General features: G+C 46.9%; 1 protein-coding gene across 12 annotated transcripts in view; it reads right to left on the minus strand.

Moving 5' to 3' along the window:
* The window catches only part of ASTN2 (astrotactin 2), a 1,030,196-nt gene that overhangs the window by 882,450 nt on the left and 128,166 nt on the right, over positions 1-19,580 (minus strand). For 11 of the 12 annotated variants that reach the window (XM_045165169.1, XM_045165168.1, XM_045165167.1 and 8 more), the window contains exon 2: positions 347-534. In XM_045165169.1, coding sequence (XP_045021104.1) covers positions 347-534 — 188 coding nt within the window. Of the gene's footprint in view, positions 1-346; positions 535-7,529; positions 7,738-19,580 lie in introns of those variants that run through there. The other variant, XM_045165170.1, reaches the window with a different exon arrangement.

Below are 19,580 nucleotides of genomic sequence, written 5' to 3' on the forward strand. Positions count from 1 at the left end.
AACCTCAGCCCTCAGCCAGGCAGGCTGAGCACGTGGCAGATGTTAAACAGCTATTCCCAGAGATGTCGGCCAAAAGGCCAAGGAGCTGGAGACCCTTTATTTTCTCCTCTGAAGCACAATTAGCTTGTCACAGCTGACAGATGATGGACGAGTATACATCAGTCCAAGTGACACCGTAGAATCCACCTGACCTTCTGTTTATCATTCTGACCTCTCGTACTTAGCCAGCTCCTTCCCTCCACCTGCTGGCAATCCCTTGCCTCCTGCCATGGTCTCTCCACCTTGCCCTCCCCATCACCGCCCCCCCAACTCCCTGAAGCCCCCTCCTGGGTTCCCGCTCACTCACCATCACAGAAATGTGGAGAATATGCATCTGCTCCTCTACGATCTCCGAGGGCTCCCGGAGCGTGGGGGCGGTGGCCTGGGCCAGCTGCCCGGAGCTGCTCATGGACACGTGGAAGTACAGGGTGCCGTTCTCCAGCCACTGCTGCCGCCAGTGGACCAGCGAGATGTCCGCAGCTGTGCCCGACATCTCTGCAAGACAAGAGGCAAGGCGCTGGGTGAGCGGCGGGCCTGGCCTCGGCATGCCAGGCAGGAGAGGAGCCACACACATTCGGGAGCTCCAAAGGCATCTACCCTGTGCTGGATGCCTTTCCCAGCACCAAATCTATGAGCCAGAGCCACTCTGCTTCACACCTGAAACTATCACAACGTGGTTAATTGACTGTACGCCAGTACAAAGGGAAAAGCTAAAAAAAAAAAAAAATCCATGAGCCAGAGATTGTCACTTCCATTTACAGGCCAGTCAGCTTGTAGCACGGCTATCCCAGAACAACAGAGTGGCAGAAGCAGGATTTGAACCCAGGTCTGCCCGGTGCCCCTTCGACAGCACCATGCATGATAGCAGAACTCATTCCACTCCAAAGGTGGAGACAAGCTAAGCAAGAGGTGAAGAAGGTGTGTACGTCCTTCTGAGACCATGGAACTATAAGCAGGTGAAGGAAGGGCCTGAATGGGAAGAGGGGGAGCTCAGAGTGTGAACTCTTCAGAAGCTCAGCTGGAAATGCTCATGGCAGAAATGCAGAACCTCAGAGCTGGGAAGGCCCAAAAGAATATCTGGCCCAGCTGAGGGGCTCAGGATCGTCCTCTATGGGAAAGGAGCTTGGCGAGTGAGTTGTTCTGAGCCATTTCTCCTGCTGCACTCAGCGCAGCTCCACTCCCCTCCTCACGTTGCGTAGATAGTACTCTCAAACAAGGAAGTACTGGCACCAAGACTTCCATGGCTGAAAAATACTCAAAAACCCACTTCCCCACTCCAGTGATCTCATATAACCAATGGGAAGTTAGGACTTTCTAGTCAGTTGTAAGGTCACCTAACTTGAACTTCCTAACTCTCGCTTCTAGGCTGTTTTTCCCTCTGAAGATGCTTTGAAAATAAGAAATATCACTTTAGCAGTACTTCCATTCAGTGTAATTGTACCAACATAGCTTCTTGATAAGAAGGGCAAGGACATAATGGTACCAAAAGCATTCTTTCACTGGAATCTACAATCTTTCCATCGTGCTGTCTACTAAAGGGAGATGTCCCTGAAAATATTTTGAAGGACAAGGCCAATCAGCATGTCCTATGAATAGAGGGGAAGGGTGATGGGGTTCTTGGAGAATTACCAGATCTTTCTTCAAATCAGTTACTGTAGAAAAGAGAAGCAATCAATCCGTCCATAGACAAGTAGCCTTAATAGTGTATGAGGCTTGGACCTCTGGACCACGCTATGGAGCAGACCTAGAGACAGCATTCCCCTAGCCCCAAGAGGCTTCCTGTTCACACACACACGAACACGTGAGCTTGAGGAGGACTGATGAGGAAGACGTGTTAGACCTTCTTATCCAGCCAGCTCTCCCCAGTCCCCATCATGTCTGCTCACACTGAGCTAAAACCAGTCACCTTGAAGCAATGAGACAATGATATCCGTTCACCAAATGCTACTGATTTATTCCTGCATCGTCCATTCCCCCGCCCCCATAGACTCTAACTCCTTCAGATTCACAATCAAAAGTCAGGGGAAGAGCATCTGCCACTTAATAAATGCTATAAAAAGTTAGCTATTAATATTTATTATCATTATTATTATTAATAAGGACAGGATCTAATTCACCCTTCAGCTGCTTAAAAAAAAAAAACAAAACACTTGAGACATTCTTGATTGCCTGCTTTCTCTCCCACTCCTCATCCAGCCCATCAGGAAATCTTTCAAAAGGCACCTGAAACGCAGCACTTCCCAGCTCCTCTACTGTACCACCTGAGCCAAGACACCCTCCTTTCTTGCCTGGCTTACTGCAAAGGCTTCTTCTTAAAAAAAAAAAAAACTTTGTTTATTTATATATGTATTTTTGGCTGCACTGGCCTGTGTTGCTGTGCGTGGGCTTTCTCCAGTTGCGGCGAGCTGGGTTCACTCTCACGGTGCGGGGTGCAGGTTCCTTACTGAAGTGGCTTCTCCTGCTGCAGACCACGGGCTCTAGAGCACACATGCTTCAGTAGTTGTTGCACAAGGATGAAGTTGCCCCACGACATGGGGGATCTTCCAGGACCAAGGATTGAACTGGTGTCCCCTGCACTGGCACGCAGATGCTCAACCACTGGACCACCAGGGAAGTCCTGCAAAGGACTCTTCACTTGACTCTCTTCTTCCACCCTGGCCTGTCTATTCTCAACCAGAAGCCAGAGGAATCCTGCCACAGCCTGAGTCAGCTCACGTCACTCATCCGCTCTAAACCAACAGCCTCCTACCGCATCCCAAAGCAAGGGCAAAGCAGCTGATACAGAGTGAGTTACTCATCCAAGGGAAACCCTGCCTGGGGTTCCCTTGCTGCATGCAGAGTGGAGCAGAGCTGGAGATGGTCCCAGGAGTGCACCAGCTCCTACAACTGAGAACCGAAGGGCCCCAGAGCTCGCCTTGCAGCCCCGGGGAGCAGACTGGAGGCACAGTGCCTTGTCTATGAGGCAGGTCTCTCCTCAGTACCTCCTCTCCCCCACTGCCAGCCTCAGCACCCGCAGACTTGGCAGCAGCTCCTCTGGCAGCCGGCCAGTTGGGCCAGGGCAACGTGAAGACACGCTGGTGAATGGCCTTGCTTGGTGCCTTGCTCATTTTTCTCTCGGTGCATCAGAGCCAGAACCAGATGTCCAGGGAACCCAGGGACTGGGCTTTACCTCTGGAAATTGCTGTCGCTCATTAAGCAGCTCAAGAAAGAGGATCTGCATGCTGTTGGCTGGGTGGGCACTTACTGCGCTCAGAGTCCTTGAAATGGCACCAGCAGTGAGCCCTGGGGGCAGCCACATCAGGCCAACACAGCCGGGTACAGAACGAAGCAGAGGCAGGGTTGGGGAAGGCTTGCTGAAATCTGTGCCTCTTATTCCTGGGGCTCATCTGGCCCATTCCTGAAAGCCCATCACTAAAGCAGCTTGCCATCCCCATGTTCAGACTAGAACACAGAGGGTCACATGGGGTTAGGCACTTGTTTAAGGTCACTGGTGAACTGATACCCAGCTGGACCCAGTGGACTGCCAGTCCATGTCAATGTCTACTGTGCAGTTGTTCTTACAGCACCTTCCTTTTCCTTGTGACTAAATTAGCCCAAGGACCAAAACCAGATTGAGCTCTTTGTTTGCTATGGCGATGACTGCACAGTCAGCAGACAGCAAACGTTAAATGATAATAACAGTGTGTGAAACACAGTCAATATTGAATCACAGAGAATGGCTCCGGCCATACGCTATTACAAAGAAGAAGAAAAAAACTGCTCTTGGGCGGGGACAAGGGGCATGAAACCTCGGAGGGAAAACTGCCTTAGCGGAAGCAGAAGGTCTCAGTCATTCGTTCTGGCGTTCATTTATTCACATGTTTCTTTGCTTAGTCATTCGACACACCTTACTGAGGACCTGCTCGATGGCAGGTGGCTTAGCAGCCCAGAATTTGGAGTGAAATGAGGCACAGGTTTGCCTTCAGGACACTCACAGTCCTTTAACAGCAGGAACTGTGATGCTGCCCTACGTCACTGCCCACACACGTGCACATTCTCCTTTTAATGTGGCCCGGGAACCGTGCAGCATCCTGCGCCACCGCCTACATCACTCCCTCAGCATGCTCGCCAGCCCTCAGGACTTACAACTGCTCCCCTTCCGTAGTGCATATGTACTTTCTGTCACGTCTCTCTGGAACTCTCCACCCAAACCTCGGAAGCTGCCTTCCTCCCAGTTTTTGTCTCTCAGTCCAACTAGCACCTACTCAGAGAGGCCATGCTGCTCTTACCTCTTTGTAACCCCGTGGACTACACAGTCCATGGGATTCTCCAGGCCAGAATACTGGAGTGGGAAGCCATTCCCTTCACCAGGGGATCTTCCCAACCCAGAGATTGAACCCACATCACCCGCATTGCAGGTGGATTCTTTACCAGCTGAGCTACCAGGGAAGCCCCTTACCTAAGGTACGCCTCTTCAAAACTACAATTTGAAAACATCCATGCACCCCTATGTTCATAGCAGCACTATTCACAAAAGCCAAGACACGGAAGCAACATCAGTTCAGTTCAGTCACTCAGTCATGTCCGACTCTTTGCGACCCCATGAATTACAGCACGCCAGGCCTCCCTGTCCATCACTAACTCCCAGAGTTCACTCGAACTCACGTCCATCAAGTTGGTGATGCCATCCAGCCATCTCATCCTCTGTCGTCCCCTTCTCCTCCTGCCCCCAGTCCCTCCCAGCATCAGGGTCTTTTCCAATGAGTAAACTCTTCTCATGAGGTGGCCCAAGTACTGGAGTTTCAGCTTTAGCATCATTCCTTCCAAAGAACACCCAGGACTGAAGCAACATAAATGTCCATTAATAGATGAATGGATAAAGAAGATGTGGTGTATATATACACAATGGAATATTACTTAGCCATTCAAAGAAGAAAATAATGCCATGTGCAAAAATATGGATAAACCTAGAGATCATACTAAGTAAGATAGACAAAGACAAATATCATATGATATCACTTATATGTGGAATATAAAAAAAGGTACAAATGAATTTTTTTTAATAGGACAGAAGGAGATTCACAGATGTAGAAAACAAACTTATGGTTATCAAAAGGGAAAAGTGAGGGGAGGGATAAATTAGGAGTTTGGAATTAACATACACACACTACTATATACAAAAAAAGATAAATAACAAGGACCTACTGTATAGCACAGGGAACTATACCCAGCAGTTTGTAATAACCTATAAGGGAAAAGAGTCTGAAAATACGTGTATAAAACTGAATCACTGTGCTATAGACCTGGAACTAACACTACGCTGTAAATCAACCATACTTCAATGTTTTAAAGAAGATAATAAATTACTGCTCTCCAGACACATCCATTCTCCACTATATCACCATTACACACACTTTCCATGGAACTTATTACTATTAGAAATTTATTCCATGTGTTTTCTTCAACATGCATTTAATACTTGTCTCTCCAGGATGCCTGGAACCTTATATGTCTTATTCCTGTCATATTTTCAAGTACTTGAGCATATGTAAGAGCTCAATAAAAATCAGATTGCTGATAATGAACACACATACATATACATACACTCATACACATATCCATAATAAGGTGATGAAAGTCATGTTCAGTCTCACAAGGAAATTACAAAGAAAGTCAAGGTCCATTATTGGGACTTGATCATGGGACGGGACTCTCCTAGCTTTGAGACCAAGAACGTCTTCAAAACGTAGTGACAGGAGCGTTGCAGAGGACAGGTATCTTGGTAGCCCTTGAAGGACAGGAAGAGGCAGAGAGAGGGGCTGGGTGGCTGGTGTCTCAGGGCGGTGAAGCCCAATGCGCAAGGAGGCAGGCAGAAGAATGTCAGGCTGGGAATGTGGTTCAGACACAGTTAAGGGCACTGAATGTTTGGCAACAGGGTATATAGTCTTTTAGCATGCAGTAGGGAATCAGTGGAGTGGACCTGATCTGAGAGCTGGTCCTGAGTCCATTAAAAACGGGTCAAAGAAACAGTAGCATAACCTAGGCTCGTTCTTGAAATTCCCTGCTGATTGATTTTCCAATTGCATTTTCCCTCTCCTCTTCCCCTGCTCCCTCCATATAAACATTTCATTGAAGTCTTCAAGTCATATTACAATCAAACTTAAAGCAAAAGGGGGACTAAACGCATTTGGTCGGGAACCAAGACGATTCCCATAAAGGCAGATTATGCTGACATGATGAATATAAAATGAAACAGCAGATATTAAAGTAGGAGAATGGTGCACCATGCCTTCCGGCGGTAGACTGACTTCAGTGCCTGTCTCCCTCCCAGCCCAGCGAGCTTAGTTTTATATTGGAATCATAAAGAAACCCAGGGATTACCTCTTCACCTTTCACTGTTCTCCCCACATGGGCTACAACTCGTGAAATATTCAACAGGCTCAAATCCCCTCTACCACCCGCTAAAGCCAAGTGAGAGGATCAGCCTTCATCAGTGATTCTGGAAAGACCTCTATCCTGTCTCAGCAGCCACAGATGCCTTTCAGCCTCCTGGAAAAGAAATAAAAAAATCCCGAAGGCGTGTTGTGGTTTTAATTGGCTTGTTCTTCCTAATCTATGGCACTCATTGTATTTTTATTTAATTCCTGAAGGTCATTATGAAAATAAGCAGCTCTTCTGATCACCAGCCATCTTGGTAACATCTCCCAAGTGGCTAACTAACCGGTCCTCAGATTCCACAGCACCAGCTGACCCTCTGGCAGATTATTCACAGAAGGCCAGAGAGCGCTTCTGATGAGTTTGCAAATGGTCTCTGTCTCGCTGGGGAGCAGGGTGATGGGGGTGTTGAGGGGGCCAGACATTATGTGGGATGAACTCACTGCCTAGGCAGAGGGAACTGGGGAAGGTAGGGACACCGACTTCACGCAGCCCTGCAATTAGCTGTTCCAGCCTCCATGGGCGGTCACTTCTATGCAGTAAGTCCTGCTGACTGGGCTTGGGAAGCAGACCTCAAGTACACGCGCCTCACTGTCATCTCTACAATGTCAGTCTCTACATTGTCACCTCTACGGTGGCTGCCTTATTGCCAACCTTTATCATCTCTCCTGTGGACTGCTTCAGGTGGCTCTGGGCCAGTCAGGGTCTCATCCGAAAAGAGAAGAAACATAAGCTGATCGAGATGTGTTTAATAATGTGATCATTTACAAAGGCTTTGCAAGTGAACTGGGCCTCCCTGGTGGCTCAGTCAGTAAAGAATCCGCCTATGAATGCAGGAGACCTGGGGTTGATCCCTAGGTTGGGAAGATCTCCTGGAGAAGGGAAATGGCCACCCACTCCAGTATTCTTGCCTGGAGAACTCCATGGGCAGAGGACCCTGGTGGACTACAGGCCAGGAGGTCACAGAGTCAGACACGACTTAGGGACTAACACAACACTAGCATTCTCAGAGAAACAGAAGCAACAGAACATAAACAAACATGTAGAAAGAGACTCATGATGAAGGGCTGGCTCACATGATGATGGAGGCTAAGAAGTCCCACAGTGCACCATATTCCAGCTGAAGACCCAGGAGAGCCAGTGGCATGGCTCCAGGCGAAACCCAAAGGCTTGAGAACTAGGAGAGTCAAAGGTGTAAGTACCAGTCTGAGCTAAAGGCCTGAAAACCAAGACGAGTAACATCAGCGGGCAGGAGAAGATGGACGTCCTGGCTCAAGCAGAGCACAAACCAGGACTTCCGCCACCTTTTGGTTCTATTCGGCCCCGATGGGACTAGATGAGGCCCACCTGCACTCACAAAGGCTTTCTCCTTACTTAGTCCAACTATTTAAATGCTAATCTCTCCTAGAAACACCCTCAGAGACAAGCCCAGAAGAAATGTTTTGCCAGCACTGGAAATCCCTGAGCCCAGTCAAGTTGACAAATTAATCATCACAGGTAGGTTGAAGGTCAACCAATGATGAAGCTCCCCAGAGTTGGCAAAGCAGAGTGTTGTTACCATTCTAGGCCAGAGGGGGCGAAAGGAGGGTGGGTTATAACAGCCTAAAAGAGCCACAGCTGTAGAAAAGGGCTGCCGGGCAGCTGCTGTGCCATTCACGTAGCATAATCAAGGACAATAACCCAAGTGCTGGCAAGGCATGATCCAGCATGGAGGTCACGACTCAGCACTGAGGTCGCCTACCTTCTAAAGTTAATCTGCAAGTGCCTAAATATGGGCCAAGCTCACACAAACACTCAGGGTGCTCCATACAGGTGGGCTCCCCAAGGTACACAGCAGGGAGGAAAAGCATGGGGAGTGGATCATATGGAGACTTTGGGCAAATGGAGACTTCCTAGCAACCCCAACTGGTATCCTTGCCCCCAGGCTTCCTTCCTTCCAGCCATCCTGCAAATGGCTACCAAGATTACATGCCTAATTTGTAAATGTGCTCATGCCATTTCTTTGCCAAAAACCATCCAATGGCTCTTGATTCCCATCAGGAAGAAAACTAATTTCACCAGCCGGCCACCTGCATTTCTCCTCTGCCTTACCTTATTTCACACCTTTGTTTGCACTTATGTGTTAAATCTCATCAAATTCTTATGTGATCCTCCACATACACAATGTTGTTTCCTAATTCTACATCTTTGGGTAGCTTTTTCAGAGTTTGGGATAGCCTGTCCTACTGAACCCCATCCCTCACTCCAGAAGACTTCCTTGACCCCCATGGAACACCCTCTTTATGTTTCCATAAAGAGGAAATATTGCATGCTGCATAAGATCACAGACTGGAGACCAACTGCTTGATTTTGAATTCCAGTTGCCCCGTGTTCAAGTTGTACGTCTTTGGAGAAGCTTTATAGCTTCTTCAAGCTTCAACTATCAAATCTGAATAACATCAATTAGTACCTGCTTCATAGGGTTGTTGTGAGAATTCAATGAGATGATACAAATAAACAAGCTTTTAACATTAATCTTGATCGTCAGTAAGCATTCTGCAGTTCCATTTCTTACACATTACTTCATATATACTGCTCTAGCATCTTATTTTAACATGGCATTTATCTATGTTAAAATGATTTGTTTATACAGCTGACTTCTCTCACTGCACTTTGGTACAAGGACACACAACAGCTACATGAGTGTCCTTGTGACCAACACAGTAGCCAAATATAAAGAAGAAGGTTAAGTCTTTGGTGAGCTGAATTGAGCTGCCCCATATCTGAATTCAGATGGACATTCCCAGAAGACAGAGAGAGGAAATGGCAACTCAGGATGTCAATGCTGGCTTAATTTTCAGGTAACTACTCTATAGAAATTTATTCAACATCTGGCTCAAGTTTAAGCACCCTGAAGAATGCAAATGAAGAGAAAGATAGACCTTCTAACTTTCAAGGGGCTTGCATTCTCATGGAAAGGCAGAGGAAGTTTATATAGAAAATATACAATCTTAAGATTCTGTTCAGGCATAAGTATATGCATATACAGCTGGAAAGAAGTACACTGGAACATCAAGAATGGGGGGATCAGAGGTGATTTTAATCGTTATGATTCATTTTTCTCTACGCTTTCTACATGGAATATATATTACCTCTGTAGCAGATGCAAATACATGCTCGCTTTAAAATTCATTTAGTCAACCAACCTTTTCTGAGATCTGGCATTGAGGAAGTCTATCCTCAGGAGCTCAGTCCAAGGAACAGAAAAAGCATGCTATGAGTAGCTATAAATCAAAGCAGGAAGCTTAGAGCAGAGGATACGACTTGTGGCAGAATCTAGAAAGTATTCAGAGAGGAGTCTTACAGGATGGACAAAATTTCAACTGGTGCCCAGGGATCAGGGGGAGTTTAGAACGGAGGAGTGGCACAGAGACAAGAAGGTGGGAACACTGCACACATGCGGGGGGAGGATGCCCGAAGAACATGCAGAATCTTTTCACTGCAGAGGAGACGGAGAGATTGACACAGCATTCTGCAGAGAGTAGAATGAAAAGGGGGTTACTATCAGACTGATTATATTCTTTGCATCCAAAGATGGAGAAGCTCTATACAGTCAGTAAAAACAAGACTGGGAGCTGACTGTGGCTCAGATCATGGACTCCTTATTACCAAATTCATACTTAAACTGAAGAAAGTAGGGAAAACCACTAAACCATTCAGGTATGACCTAAATCAAATCCCTTATGATTATAGAGTGAAAGTGAGAAATAGATTTAAGGAACTAGATCTGATAGAGTGCCTGATGAACTATGGACAGAGGTTCGTGACATTGTACAGGAGACAGGGATCAGGACCATCCCCATGGAAAAGAAATACAAAAAGGCTAAATAATTGTCTGAGGAGGCTTACAAATAGCTGAGGAAAGAAGAGAAGAAAAGGAGAAAAAGAAAGATATTCCCATCTGAATGCAGAGTTCCAAAGAATAGCAAGGAGAGATAAGCACACCTTCCTCAGTGATCCGTGCAAAGAAATAGAGGAAAACAACAAAATGGGAAAGACTAGAGATCTCTTCAAGGAAATTAGAGATACCAAGGGAACATGTCATGCAAAGATAGGCTCGATAAAGGACAGAAATGGTATGGACCTAACAGAAGCAGAAGATATTAAGAAGAGGTGGCAAGAATACACTGGAGAACTGTACAAAAAAGAGCTTCAAGACACAGATAATCACAATGGTGTGATCACTGACCTAGAGCCAGACATCCTGGAATGTGAAGTAAAGTGGGCCTTAGAAAGCATCACTATGAACAAAGTTAGTGGAGGTGATGGAATTCCAGTGGAGCTATTTCAAATCCTGAATGATGATGCTGTGAAAGTGCTGCACTCAATATGCCAGCAAATTTGGAAAACTCAGCAGTGGCCACAGGACTGGAAAAGGTCAGTTTTCATTCCAATCCCAAAGAAAGGAAATTCCAAAGAATGCTTAAACTACCGCACAATTGCACTCATCTCACACGCCAGTAAAGTAATGCTCAAAATTCTCCAAGCCAGGCTTCAGCAATACATGAACTGTGAATTTCCAGATGTTCAAGCTGGTTTTAGAAAAGGCAGAGGAACCAGAGATCAAATTGCCAACATCTGCTGGATCATCGAAAAAGCAAGAGAGTTCCAGAGAAACATTTATTTCTGCTTTATTGACTATGCCAAAGCCTTTGGCTGTGTGGATCACAATAACCTGTGGAAAATTCTGAAAGAGATGAGAATACCAGACCACCTGACTTGCCTCTTGAGAAACCTGTATGCAGGTCAGGAAGCAACAGTTGGAACTGGACATGGAACAATAGACTGGTTCCAAATAGGAAAAGGAGTCCGTCAAGGCTGTATATTGTTACCCTGCTTATTTAATTTATATGCAGAGTACATCATGAGAAACGCTGGGCTGGAAGAAGCACAAGCTGGAATCAAGATTGCTGGGAGAAATATCAATAACCTCAGATATGCAGATGACACTACTCTTATGGCAGAAAGTGAAGAGGAACTAAAAAGCCTCTTGATGAAAGTGAAAGAGGAGAGTGAAAAAGTTGGCTTAAAGCCCAACATTCAGAAAATGAAGATCATGGCATCCGGTCCCATCACTTAATGGGAAATAGATGGGGAAATAGTGGAAACAGTGTCAGACTTTATTTTTTGGGGCTCCCAAATCACTGCAGATGGTGACTGCAGCCATGAAATTAAAAGACACTTACTCCTTGGAAGTAAAGTTATATCATATAGATAGCATATAGTTATAGCATGTAGACAGCATATTCAAAAGCAGAGCTATTACTTTGCCAACAAAGGTCAGTCTAGTCAAAGCTATGGTTTTTCCAGTAGTCATGTATGGATGTGAGAGTTGGACTGTGAAGAAAGCTGAGCACCAAAGAATTGATGCTTTTGAACTGTGGTGTTGGAGAAGACTCTTGAGAGTCCCTTGGACTGCAAGGAGGTCCAACCAGTCCATTCTAAAGGAGATCAGTCCTGGGTGTTCATTGGAAGGACTGATGCTGAAGCTGAAACTCCAATTCTTTGGCCACCTCATGCAAAGAGCTGACTCATTGGAGAAGACCCTGATGCTGGGAGGAATTGGGGGCAGGAGGAGAAGGGGACAACAGAGGATGAGATGGCTGGATGGCATCACCGACTCAATGGACATGAGTTTGGGTGAACTCCGGGAGTTGGTGATGGACAGGGAGGCCTGGCGTGCTGCGTTTCATGGGGTTGCAAAGAGTCGGACACGACTGAGTGAGTGAACTGAACTGAAGCTAAACCTATGGGCATCTCCCAGCAGAATAAAAAGTGTTGGATCCCACTTGGAACACCTTTATGCAATCAGACTAAGTTCTAGTTTAGAGCCTAATGAAGCTCTTCAAATGCTATAAATTAAAAGGGATGGATGAATGGATGGAAGAATGGATGGGTAAATAGATGGATGTGTGGTGGATACATGAGTGGGTGGTTGGATGGATGGATATATTCCAATATTTTTTACTTCATCAATAATCACACAGCTTGGGTAGTGAAAGGAACACTGAATTTGGAGTTGAAAGCCTAGGTTTGAGGGGTAACTGCACCAACTGGCCAGTTTATCTCAGGACAAATCACAAAGCTTCTATGATTTTCTTTATTTGCAGTGTGTGTGTGTGGGGGGGGGGGTAGTCATGATCTGTCCTAGTTGTATCATATCTAATGTAGAATTGAGAGGAAAGAAGGTCATACCTAGCAATGTGCTTAGAAATCTGTGAAGTCCCATGGCTAATCTTGAAAGCAAATGCAATCATGATTCCCCTCATTCAACAATGTACCTTACCATAATTATTTATTGACTGTCTAAAACGTGCCAGGCACAGTGTGAGGCTTTGTGGATAGACTGGATGAAACGATGCATGTGCTGCCTCCACAGACCTTCCCTTCTAGTCTGGATTTTCCTCAGTTGCCACTAAGCAGCAACAGCAGCACCATTTCCTCTTGCTTCCATCCATTCATTCATCCACGTATCCATTCACAGCAGAGGACTGTGTCTGTCTCAGTAACTGCCATGCTCAGGGTTTAGCTTGCAGCAGGGGTTCCATAAATACTTGTTGCATAAATGCACCACTCGATGCACATAAGTTTCCTGCCCTCGAGTCATCAAGGAGAGCAGGAAAGGGAAAATCAGGAGAGAGTACCACCTGATGCCAGAAGCGAGTATGCAAAGGATGCCACGGGGACATGCATGAGAGGTGGGTTAACGCTCCGCATTCATCAAAGGTTTGGATGGGGCCAGCGGGCTGAGTGTCTAAGCTGGGCACTTTGTCGGTCGATGAGCTCCTGATGTCAGGTGAGGTTAAACGCCTGCAGGATGGCATCGTTCCTGTGCTAGGTTTGAGAGGCCCCTCGGCAGGGATAGAAGGTAGAGAGACAGCAGGGGCTGTGACCCAGCCTGGTCCTGCAGCAGCAGCGCAGAAGAGAGTCTCCGGGGAACCCCGGTGCTCCTCCCTTCCAGCCCGCGTCTGTCAGCGCTCATCTCTGACTCTGCCTCCAATCTGCCCACCCCACCTCCTTTGGGAACTGCGCCTTTTACTCAAAACTGTTTTCCCCAGCCACTCGGTGGAGGTAAATAACATAGTTATACCCGGTTAAATAAGGGAGGGGAACAGAAGAATTAAGAGATATTGGCAAGGGAAAAAAGCATATCGTTTCAGATTAGATTTGAAAATAGACAGAGGCTTGATGGAGCTGATTCTCATTACCCTTGGTTATTCTCTCCTGGACCATTTTCCTCCCTCCTTGCTGCATCTTTTCGCCTGTTGTCATTTAGCTTTCGTTATGCACCCTCAGTTTCTTTGTGGTTGCTATTTCTTTTGTTTCTTAAGACAAAAAAAAAAAAAAAAATTCACACAGTCAGTGCATGTTTCTCCCTGCTCTCCTCCCCCATCTCACAACGCTGCACATGGATCCTGAGGACAGGGACGCTCACCAAGGCCCACATGCGAGGCGCTAAGCGAGGGGCTTTGGTCCACTGCCTTGGCAGCCCCCATGGGAAACCCACACAGATACAGTAGGTAGCATAATGCCCCCACTTTTTTAGATGAGATATTTGAGGCCCAAAAAGGTTCCACAGATCTTCCATTTAGGTAAGTGGTGGAGTGTGAATTCAAGCTCTGGTTTTCTGATTCCAAACCCAGTGTTCTCTGGAGTAGGGCTGAGAAAAGGAATTTGCACATTTAGTAGAAAGACTGAGAGATCAAGTCCCCATGGGGGTGGAGTGTTTAGGGAGAGACAGAAGTACCAGGGCAGGCATCCTCCTAGGTAAGATGCTCCATCTGCACATCCCATCATATATAATTATTTACAAGGGTTAAGTGGTGCACCCTCTGTTTTTAAGATGGAAAGTGAGGAACAGGGAGCATTTTCTGTCTTACAGTGAGTGAATGTAAGACCACCTTGCTCCTTCCTATAGTTTACTGGGTGACCTTCCACAAGTTAAGTTTATCTAGTATCTATGCTTCCCTGGCCTTATATGGAAAATGGGAATCATGGGACTTCCCTGGTTGTCCAGTGGTAAAGACTCTGCGCAGGGGGCACAGCTTTGATCCCTGGCTGGGGAACTTAGATCTGCATGCAACATGATGCAGACAAAAAAAAAAAAAAGAAAATAGGAATCCTAAGTGCAATCTCTTGTGATCATTGTGAGAATTAAGGGAGACAAAGTCCTGGGAAAAGCCAGCACAGCACTTAGCATACGTACATTTCCTGTCACTTGTCTGCCTTCTCTTCACTCTTCTATCCCGCCACTGGCAAGACAAGAGGAATCGGGTTGCTTTGAGAGCAATGGAGGATGACACAGATTCAAATATAGGAAAAAAGAAGGCAGAGGTCACAGAGACAAAACTTCTTGTTTCACTTGAAAAGTTTTCAAGACCCTTCTGTCTGGTTCCTACTGGCTATGAGTTGGAGTCATAGAAAAATCACAACAGGAAAAGAGTCCAAAGGGACGGTAATCAATGATCTAGTCTACCATTGTACTGATTTGGATCATGAAGACCAGAGAAACATAGCAATTTGCCTGAAGACACATAGTTTCACAATCCTGTGCTATTCATGGATTACGGTGGGGTCTGGGGGGGTGGACAGAGACAAGGATTCACAGCAGGGCGGGGTGGTGGTGGGGAGACAGAGATTTACAGAGGTGAGACGTGGAACCTTCCTGACTTCCTGCACAAGGGGAGAGAGTACAGAAACCCCTCCTACCTCCAGGGCTCCCTTAGCCCCTCTGGAAGATGTTACCAGGATGGTTCCTTATCTGTTGCTGGGTTTGACTTGTCAACCCCCAGCACATTCACTTCAACCCACAGGTGCCTCCACCCCACCATGAGTACCACTGCTGGATTCCAACCAGACAGGTCACAAAATGTGATGAGGGAGAGCATCGCACTGTGCAGTGCTGTGGGTTAGGGGGGAAAATGATACCTTAAAACCCGGCAACCAAACAGATGAATAGACCAGACCTACCTGCCAGGGATGCCACCTGTGATTTGCGGCAAGATGGGAGAGGTTGGACAGCAAGGAATGTCTTCACGTGATGGATTCATTCCAGGGCCAGACACTGAACTAAACCCATTGCCTCTGTGCTCCAAGCCACAGTCCAACATCCCAGTCTTTGTTCATGCTGCCTCCTGACTGAGCTGCCCTCATACAAGGGTCCCTGACCTCTGAGATCTAGTGCCTGATAATCTGACGTACAGCTGATGTAATAATAGTAGAAATAAAGAGCACAATAAATATAATGTACTTGAATCATCCCGAAACCATCCCCCTGACCCTGGTGCATGGAAAAACTCTCGCCAAGAAAACCAGTGCCTGGTGCCAAAAAGCTTGGGGACCGCTGTGCTAATCTCTTCTTCCACACACAGACATTATCCACCTTACAAAAGCCAGCCAAACTGATCCCTCTAAAGAGCCCTGATCCAAATGCCCTCCCCTCCTCTGAGCTCTGAACCCCTCCGCCAGGTTTCCACCCCTCCCATGATTCTCTAAGCTCACCTGTCCATACTTCTCGTTTCTTTTGCTAGGTTATGAGATTCTTCTGAACCAGGAAGGACTATTATCTCCTCTGACTTCCTCTTGGTAGCTTAGCACTTTTTGCAATAGCACCTGCTTCATAAATATGCGCTGACATAAGATTAAAACAGAGGCCCCAAGAGAATGAGACTCCCTGGTCCAATTCACAGATGGAGGTGCTGAGACACAGCGGGTGCCCAAAGTGCTTGGAGACATGGGGACCCAGAAGGAGAAGGAACCAGGGAATAGTCTCCTATCCTAAGAGCAAGGGGTTCACCTGCACCCCAACTCTCACCCCCACCGCACTCCACAGGCCCCACGGCATCTACCGGAACAGCAACCACTTGGATCCTATGGCATCTGACGGTCAGACCATGACATGTGAACATCTTGTGTTTCACCTGTGCCTTCAGTTGCATCACTGCCTCCCTGTCCCCCTGCCTTCATAAGTATAACTCCGTGCTCTTGTTCACACCATTTCTCTCCCTCAGCTGTTCTTCTCACTGCTTTGTGTGAGCCTAATCTTTAGAACTCAGCTGCAACTAAACCAATCTGTCAATGGTCCTCCTCCTAACCTCTTCACCAGTGTAAGGTGACAATGCAGATCTTCCCTCCACCCATCAAGAGATGAGTCTATTTCTCCTCCCCTTGAATCAGAGTTGGCTGCACGATTTTCTTTGGCCAAACGGGCGATGCCAAAAATGACACAGGCAGGAACTTGAAAAGTGTCTGTGAACCAGGGTCTTGCTTTCTTTTGCTGCTCCTGAAAACCCTGAAACTCCCATGGGAAGAAGCCCAGGCTAGTCTGCTGCTAACTACCAGACCTGCGAGAGAATCCACCCTGGTTCACCCAGCTGCCAGCAAACCTGCCAGCTGACCAGGTGAACGTGAGACAACCTGGAGGAGGCCTGCCAAGAGCAGCAGCAGGACTGCCTGCCTAAGCTCAGCCTAAGCCACCAGTTCACGTAATTACGAACTACAAACTGCTTTATGTGTTAAGTGTGGGTGTGTTTGTTATGCAGCAGTAGCTGACTAGAAGAACAATTCAGACGTCTCGTCCTTCGTGAAGCCACCCACCCTCCCTCTGGAGCTGAGTTGGGGGCCCCTCTCACTGCTTCCTTTCATTGCTGTGCTATCACATTGCATTGTAATTATCAATTGAGTTATTTCACACATTGCTTACCTTCTGCTACCCAAGTCTCTGGGCTTCTTTACAAAAGCCTAGCCTCCCCTTGCTGCCTGCTGTCTCAAGCTCTTGCTCAGAATAGGTGCTCAAAACATATGTAAGACAGAACAAATGGATACAGAACACTTCTCAGAGCTTGCGATCCTACCATATCCCCCCAGCCCCTCCTCCTCCTAATCAAAATCTCCATGGCCCTGATTTGAGAGAGTAAGTGGGTATTGATTGGCTCTGACTGCATAGCTTCGGGAGCATACTCTGCCTCTATATTCCTTAAATAAGCCCCGTGCCTGTTCGGTGTGTTCGCAGCAGCCTTGATTGCAATTCAGCCTTTACCCCATTACTCTTATTTATAACGCGGCAGAGCACAGAGCCCCAGGCCGTCAGCAGAATGATTACAGGACCCTTTTGACTTGCAATTCCACACCATTCAGAACAATTTAAACCTGCCACAGATGGTGCCCTGTGGCAGGAAGAGGACCGTGAGAGGAGGCCAGGCTGGGGCTAAGGAGGAGAATAGGACGCTCTTGATTTTCTGACTGCATCAGTGGAGAAAAAGGCTCAGGATGTCCTATGTTCTTCTGGACCAGGGTAGGGAGCTCCCAAATCATGATAAATCATGGACTTCTCCCACAGGGTCAGGCCCAGGGGTCCCTCTGACTGCTGCTGGACTCCTTTTTATTTGACTTAAATTCCAGCCTCCTCGGTAAAAGGACAGAATGTGGCCCCCAAATCACCAGACCACCAGTCAGAAAAGAAGAATTCCACTCCGGTCTTGGCTCTGTGACCCTAGGTGAGACCTCAGCCTTCTCATCTGTCAAATGGGAGGACTGATCCTTCCACCCTAACTCCTTCACTAGAAGATTGGAAGAAGGGGGAAATTCATGGAGAGATATTTTGAATAAAACGTTGTCTGTGCCAAGTTCACATTGTGATTAATATTATTAAACCTGATGGAAGATGACTGCAAAACTGAAACAAAGGGGCTCTAGGAGAAAGACTACAATTACTTCCCACGTGTTAACACGCCAGCTCCCTAATACAGCACAGGATGAGGGCTAGGTCTTTGAAACTAACCACCTGGGTTCCCACCTCTGCCACTCTATGAGTTGAGCAACCTTGCAGAAGTCACCTAACTTCTCAAGGTCTCATTTTCCTCATATAAACTGGGGGGAAAATGTCATAATAATCACTAGAGTGTGGCTGGCAGGAAGGCACAGACTACACTCTTTCATCACTGTGTCCCAGCGCCTAGAACAGTGCCTGCTGTAACGCAGCCACTTACTCTAATAACATAATGGAATGATGGACATTTATTAAGTGCTTATGATGTGCAAAGCTCTGTTTCCAGCCGTTTGCACATTTTATCACATTACATCCTCCCAACATCTCTATGGCTTGCAAATAACAATAAATCCACATATGGAGGGTTGAGATAATGCGTCTGCACAAGGCCTGACACCAGCCTTACTCGGTGAGGGCTGTAACAAAGCATGCTGCTCCTGCCACCGCCTCTTCTGCGCTACACAAATATGCTGCCCTTCTGCCAATTCACGTGGAGGTTTGGGGTTACTTGCCCTGAAGCTCCGGGGGCCTGTCTTTGACTGTAAATTTCTGGAGAATAAGAATCACAGTCTGTCCAATCACCCCTTCTGGGTACTGTGGTTTCAGCCTAGAATAGCATCTGGAGGTGGGACTACGAACCAAAATCTCTGAAGTATCACACCTCCCCACCCGCTTACCCTACTGCTGGCCCCACTTCCGGAACCACAGAAACTCAACTCAGACAGAGCCAGCTCAGCCTTCGCCGCAGCAGACCCTATGCTGGTGCTTTCAGACACCACTTTCCTGAGTCCCTACTTCTCCTGTAGAGTCAAGAAAACAAACTCAGAGAGGACAGGGAATTGTCCCAAGCTTTCGAACTGTGGTGCTGGAGTAGACTCTTGAGAGTCCCTTGGACAGAAAGGAGATCAAACTAGTCAATTCTAAAGGAAATCAACCCTGACTACTCATCGAAAGGACTGATGCTAAAGCTGAAGTTCCAATACTTTGGCCACCTGATACAAAGAGCCAACTCACTGGAAAAGACCTTGATGCTGGGAAAGATTGAGGGCAGGAGGAGAAGGGGGCAACAGAGGATGAGATGGTTGGGTGGCATCACTGACTCAATGGATATGAGTTTAAACAAACTCCAAGAGATGTGAAAGACAGGAAAACCCTGCGTGCTATAGTTCATGGGGTCTCAAAGAGTTAGACATGACTTAGTGGTCAAAAACAAAAATAGTAAACCAGGAATTGGGCCAGCAAGAATCCAGCCTCTGGACATCAAGGACAGACTCTTGTGCTCCACATGCCAGATTCTGAGCAGCTTCTGGCTTCACCAATG

The sequence above is a fragment of the Bubalus bubalis genome, chromosome 3, assembly GCF_019923935.1.
Source record: "Bubalus bubalis isolate 160015118507 breed Murrah chromosome 3, NDDB_SH_1, whole genome shotgun sequence".
NCBI classification, from domain to species: Eukaryota; Metazoa; Chordata; class Mammalia; order Artiodactyla; family Bovidae; genus Bubalus; species Bubalus bubalis.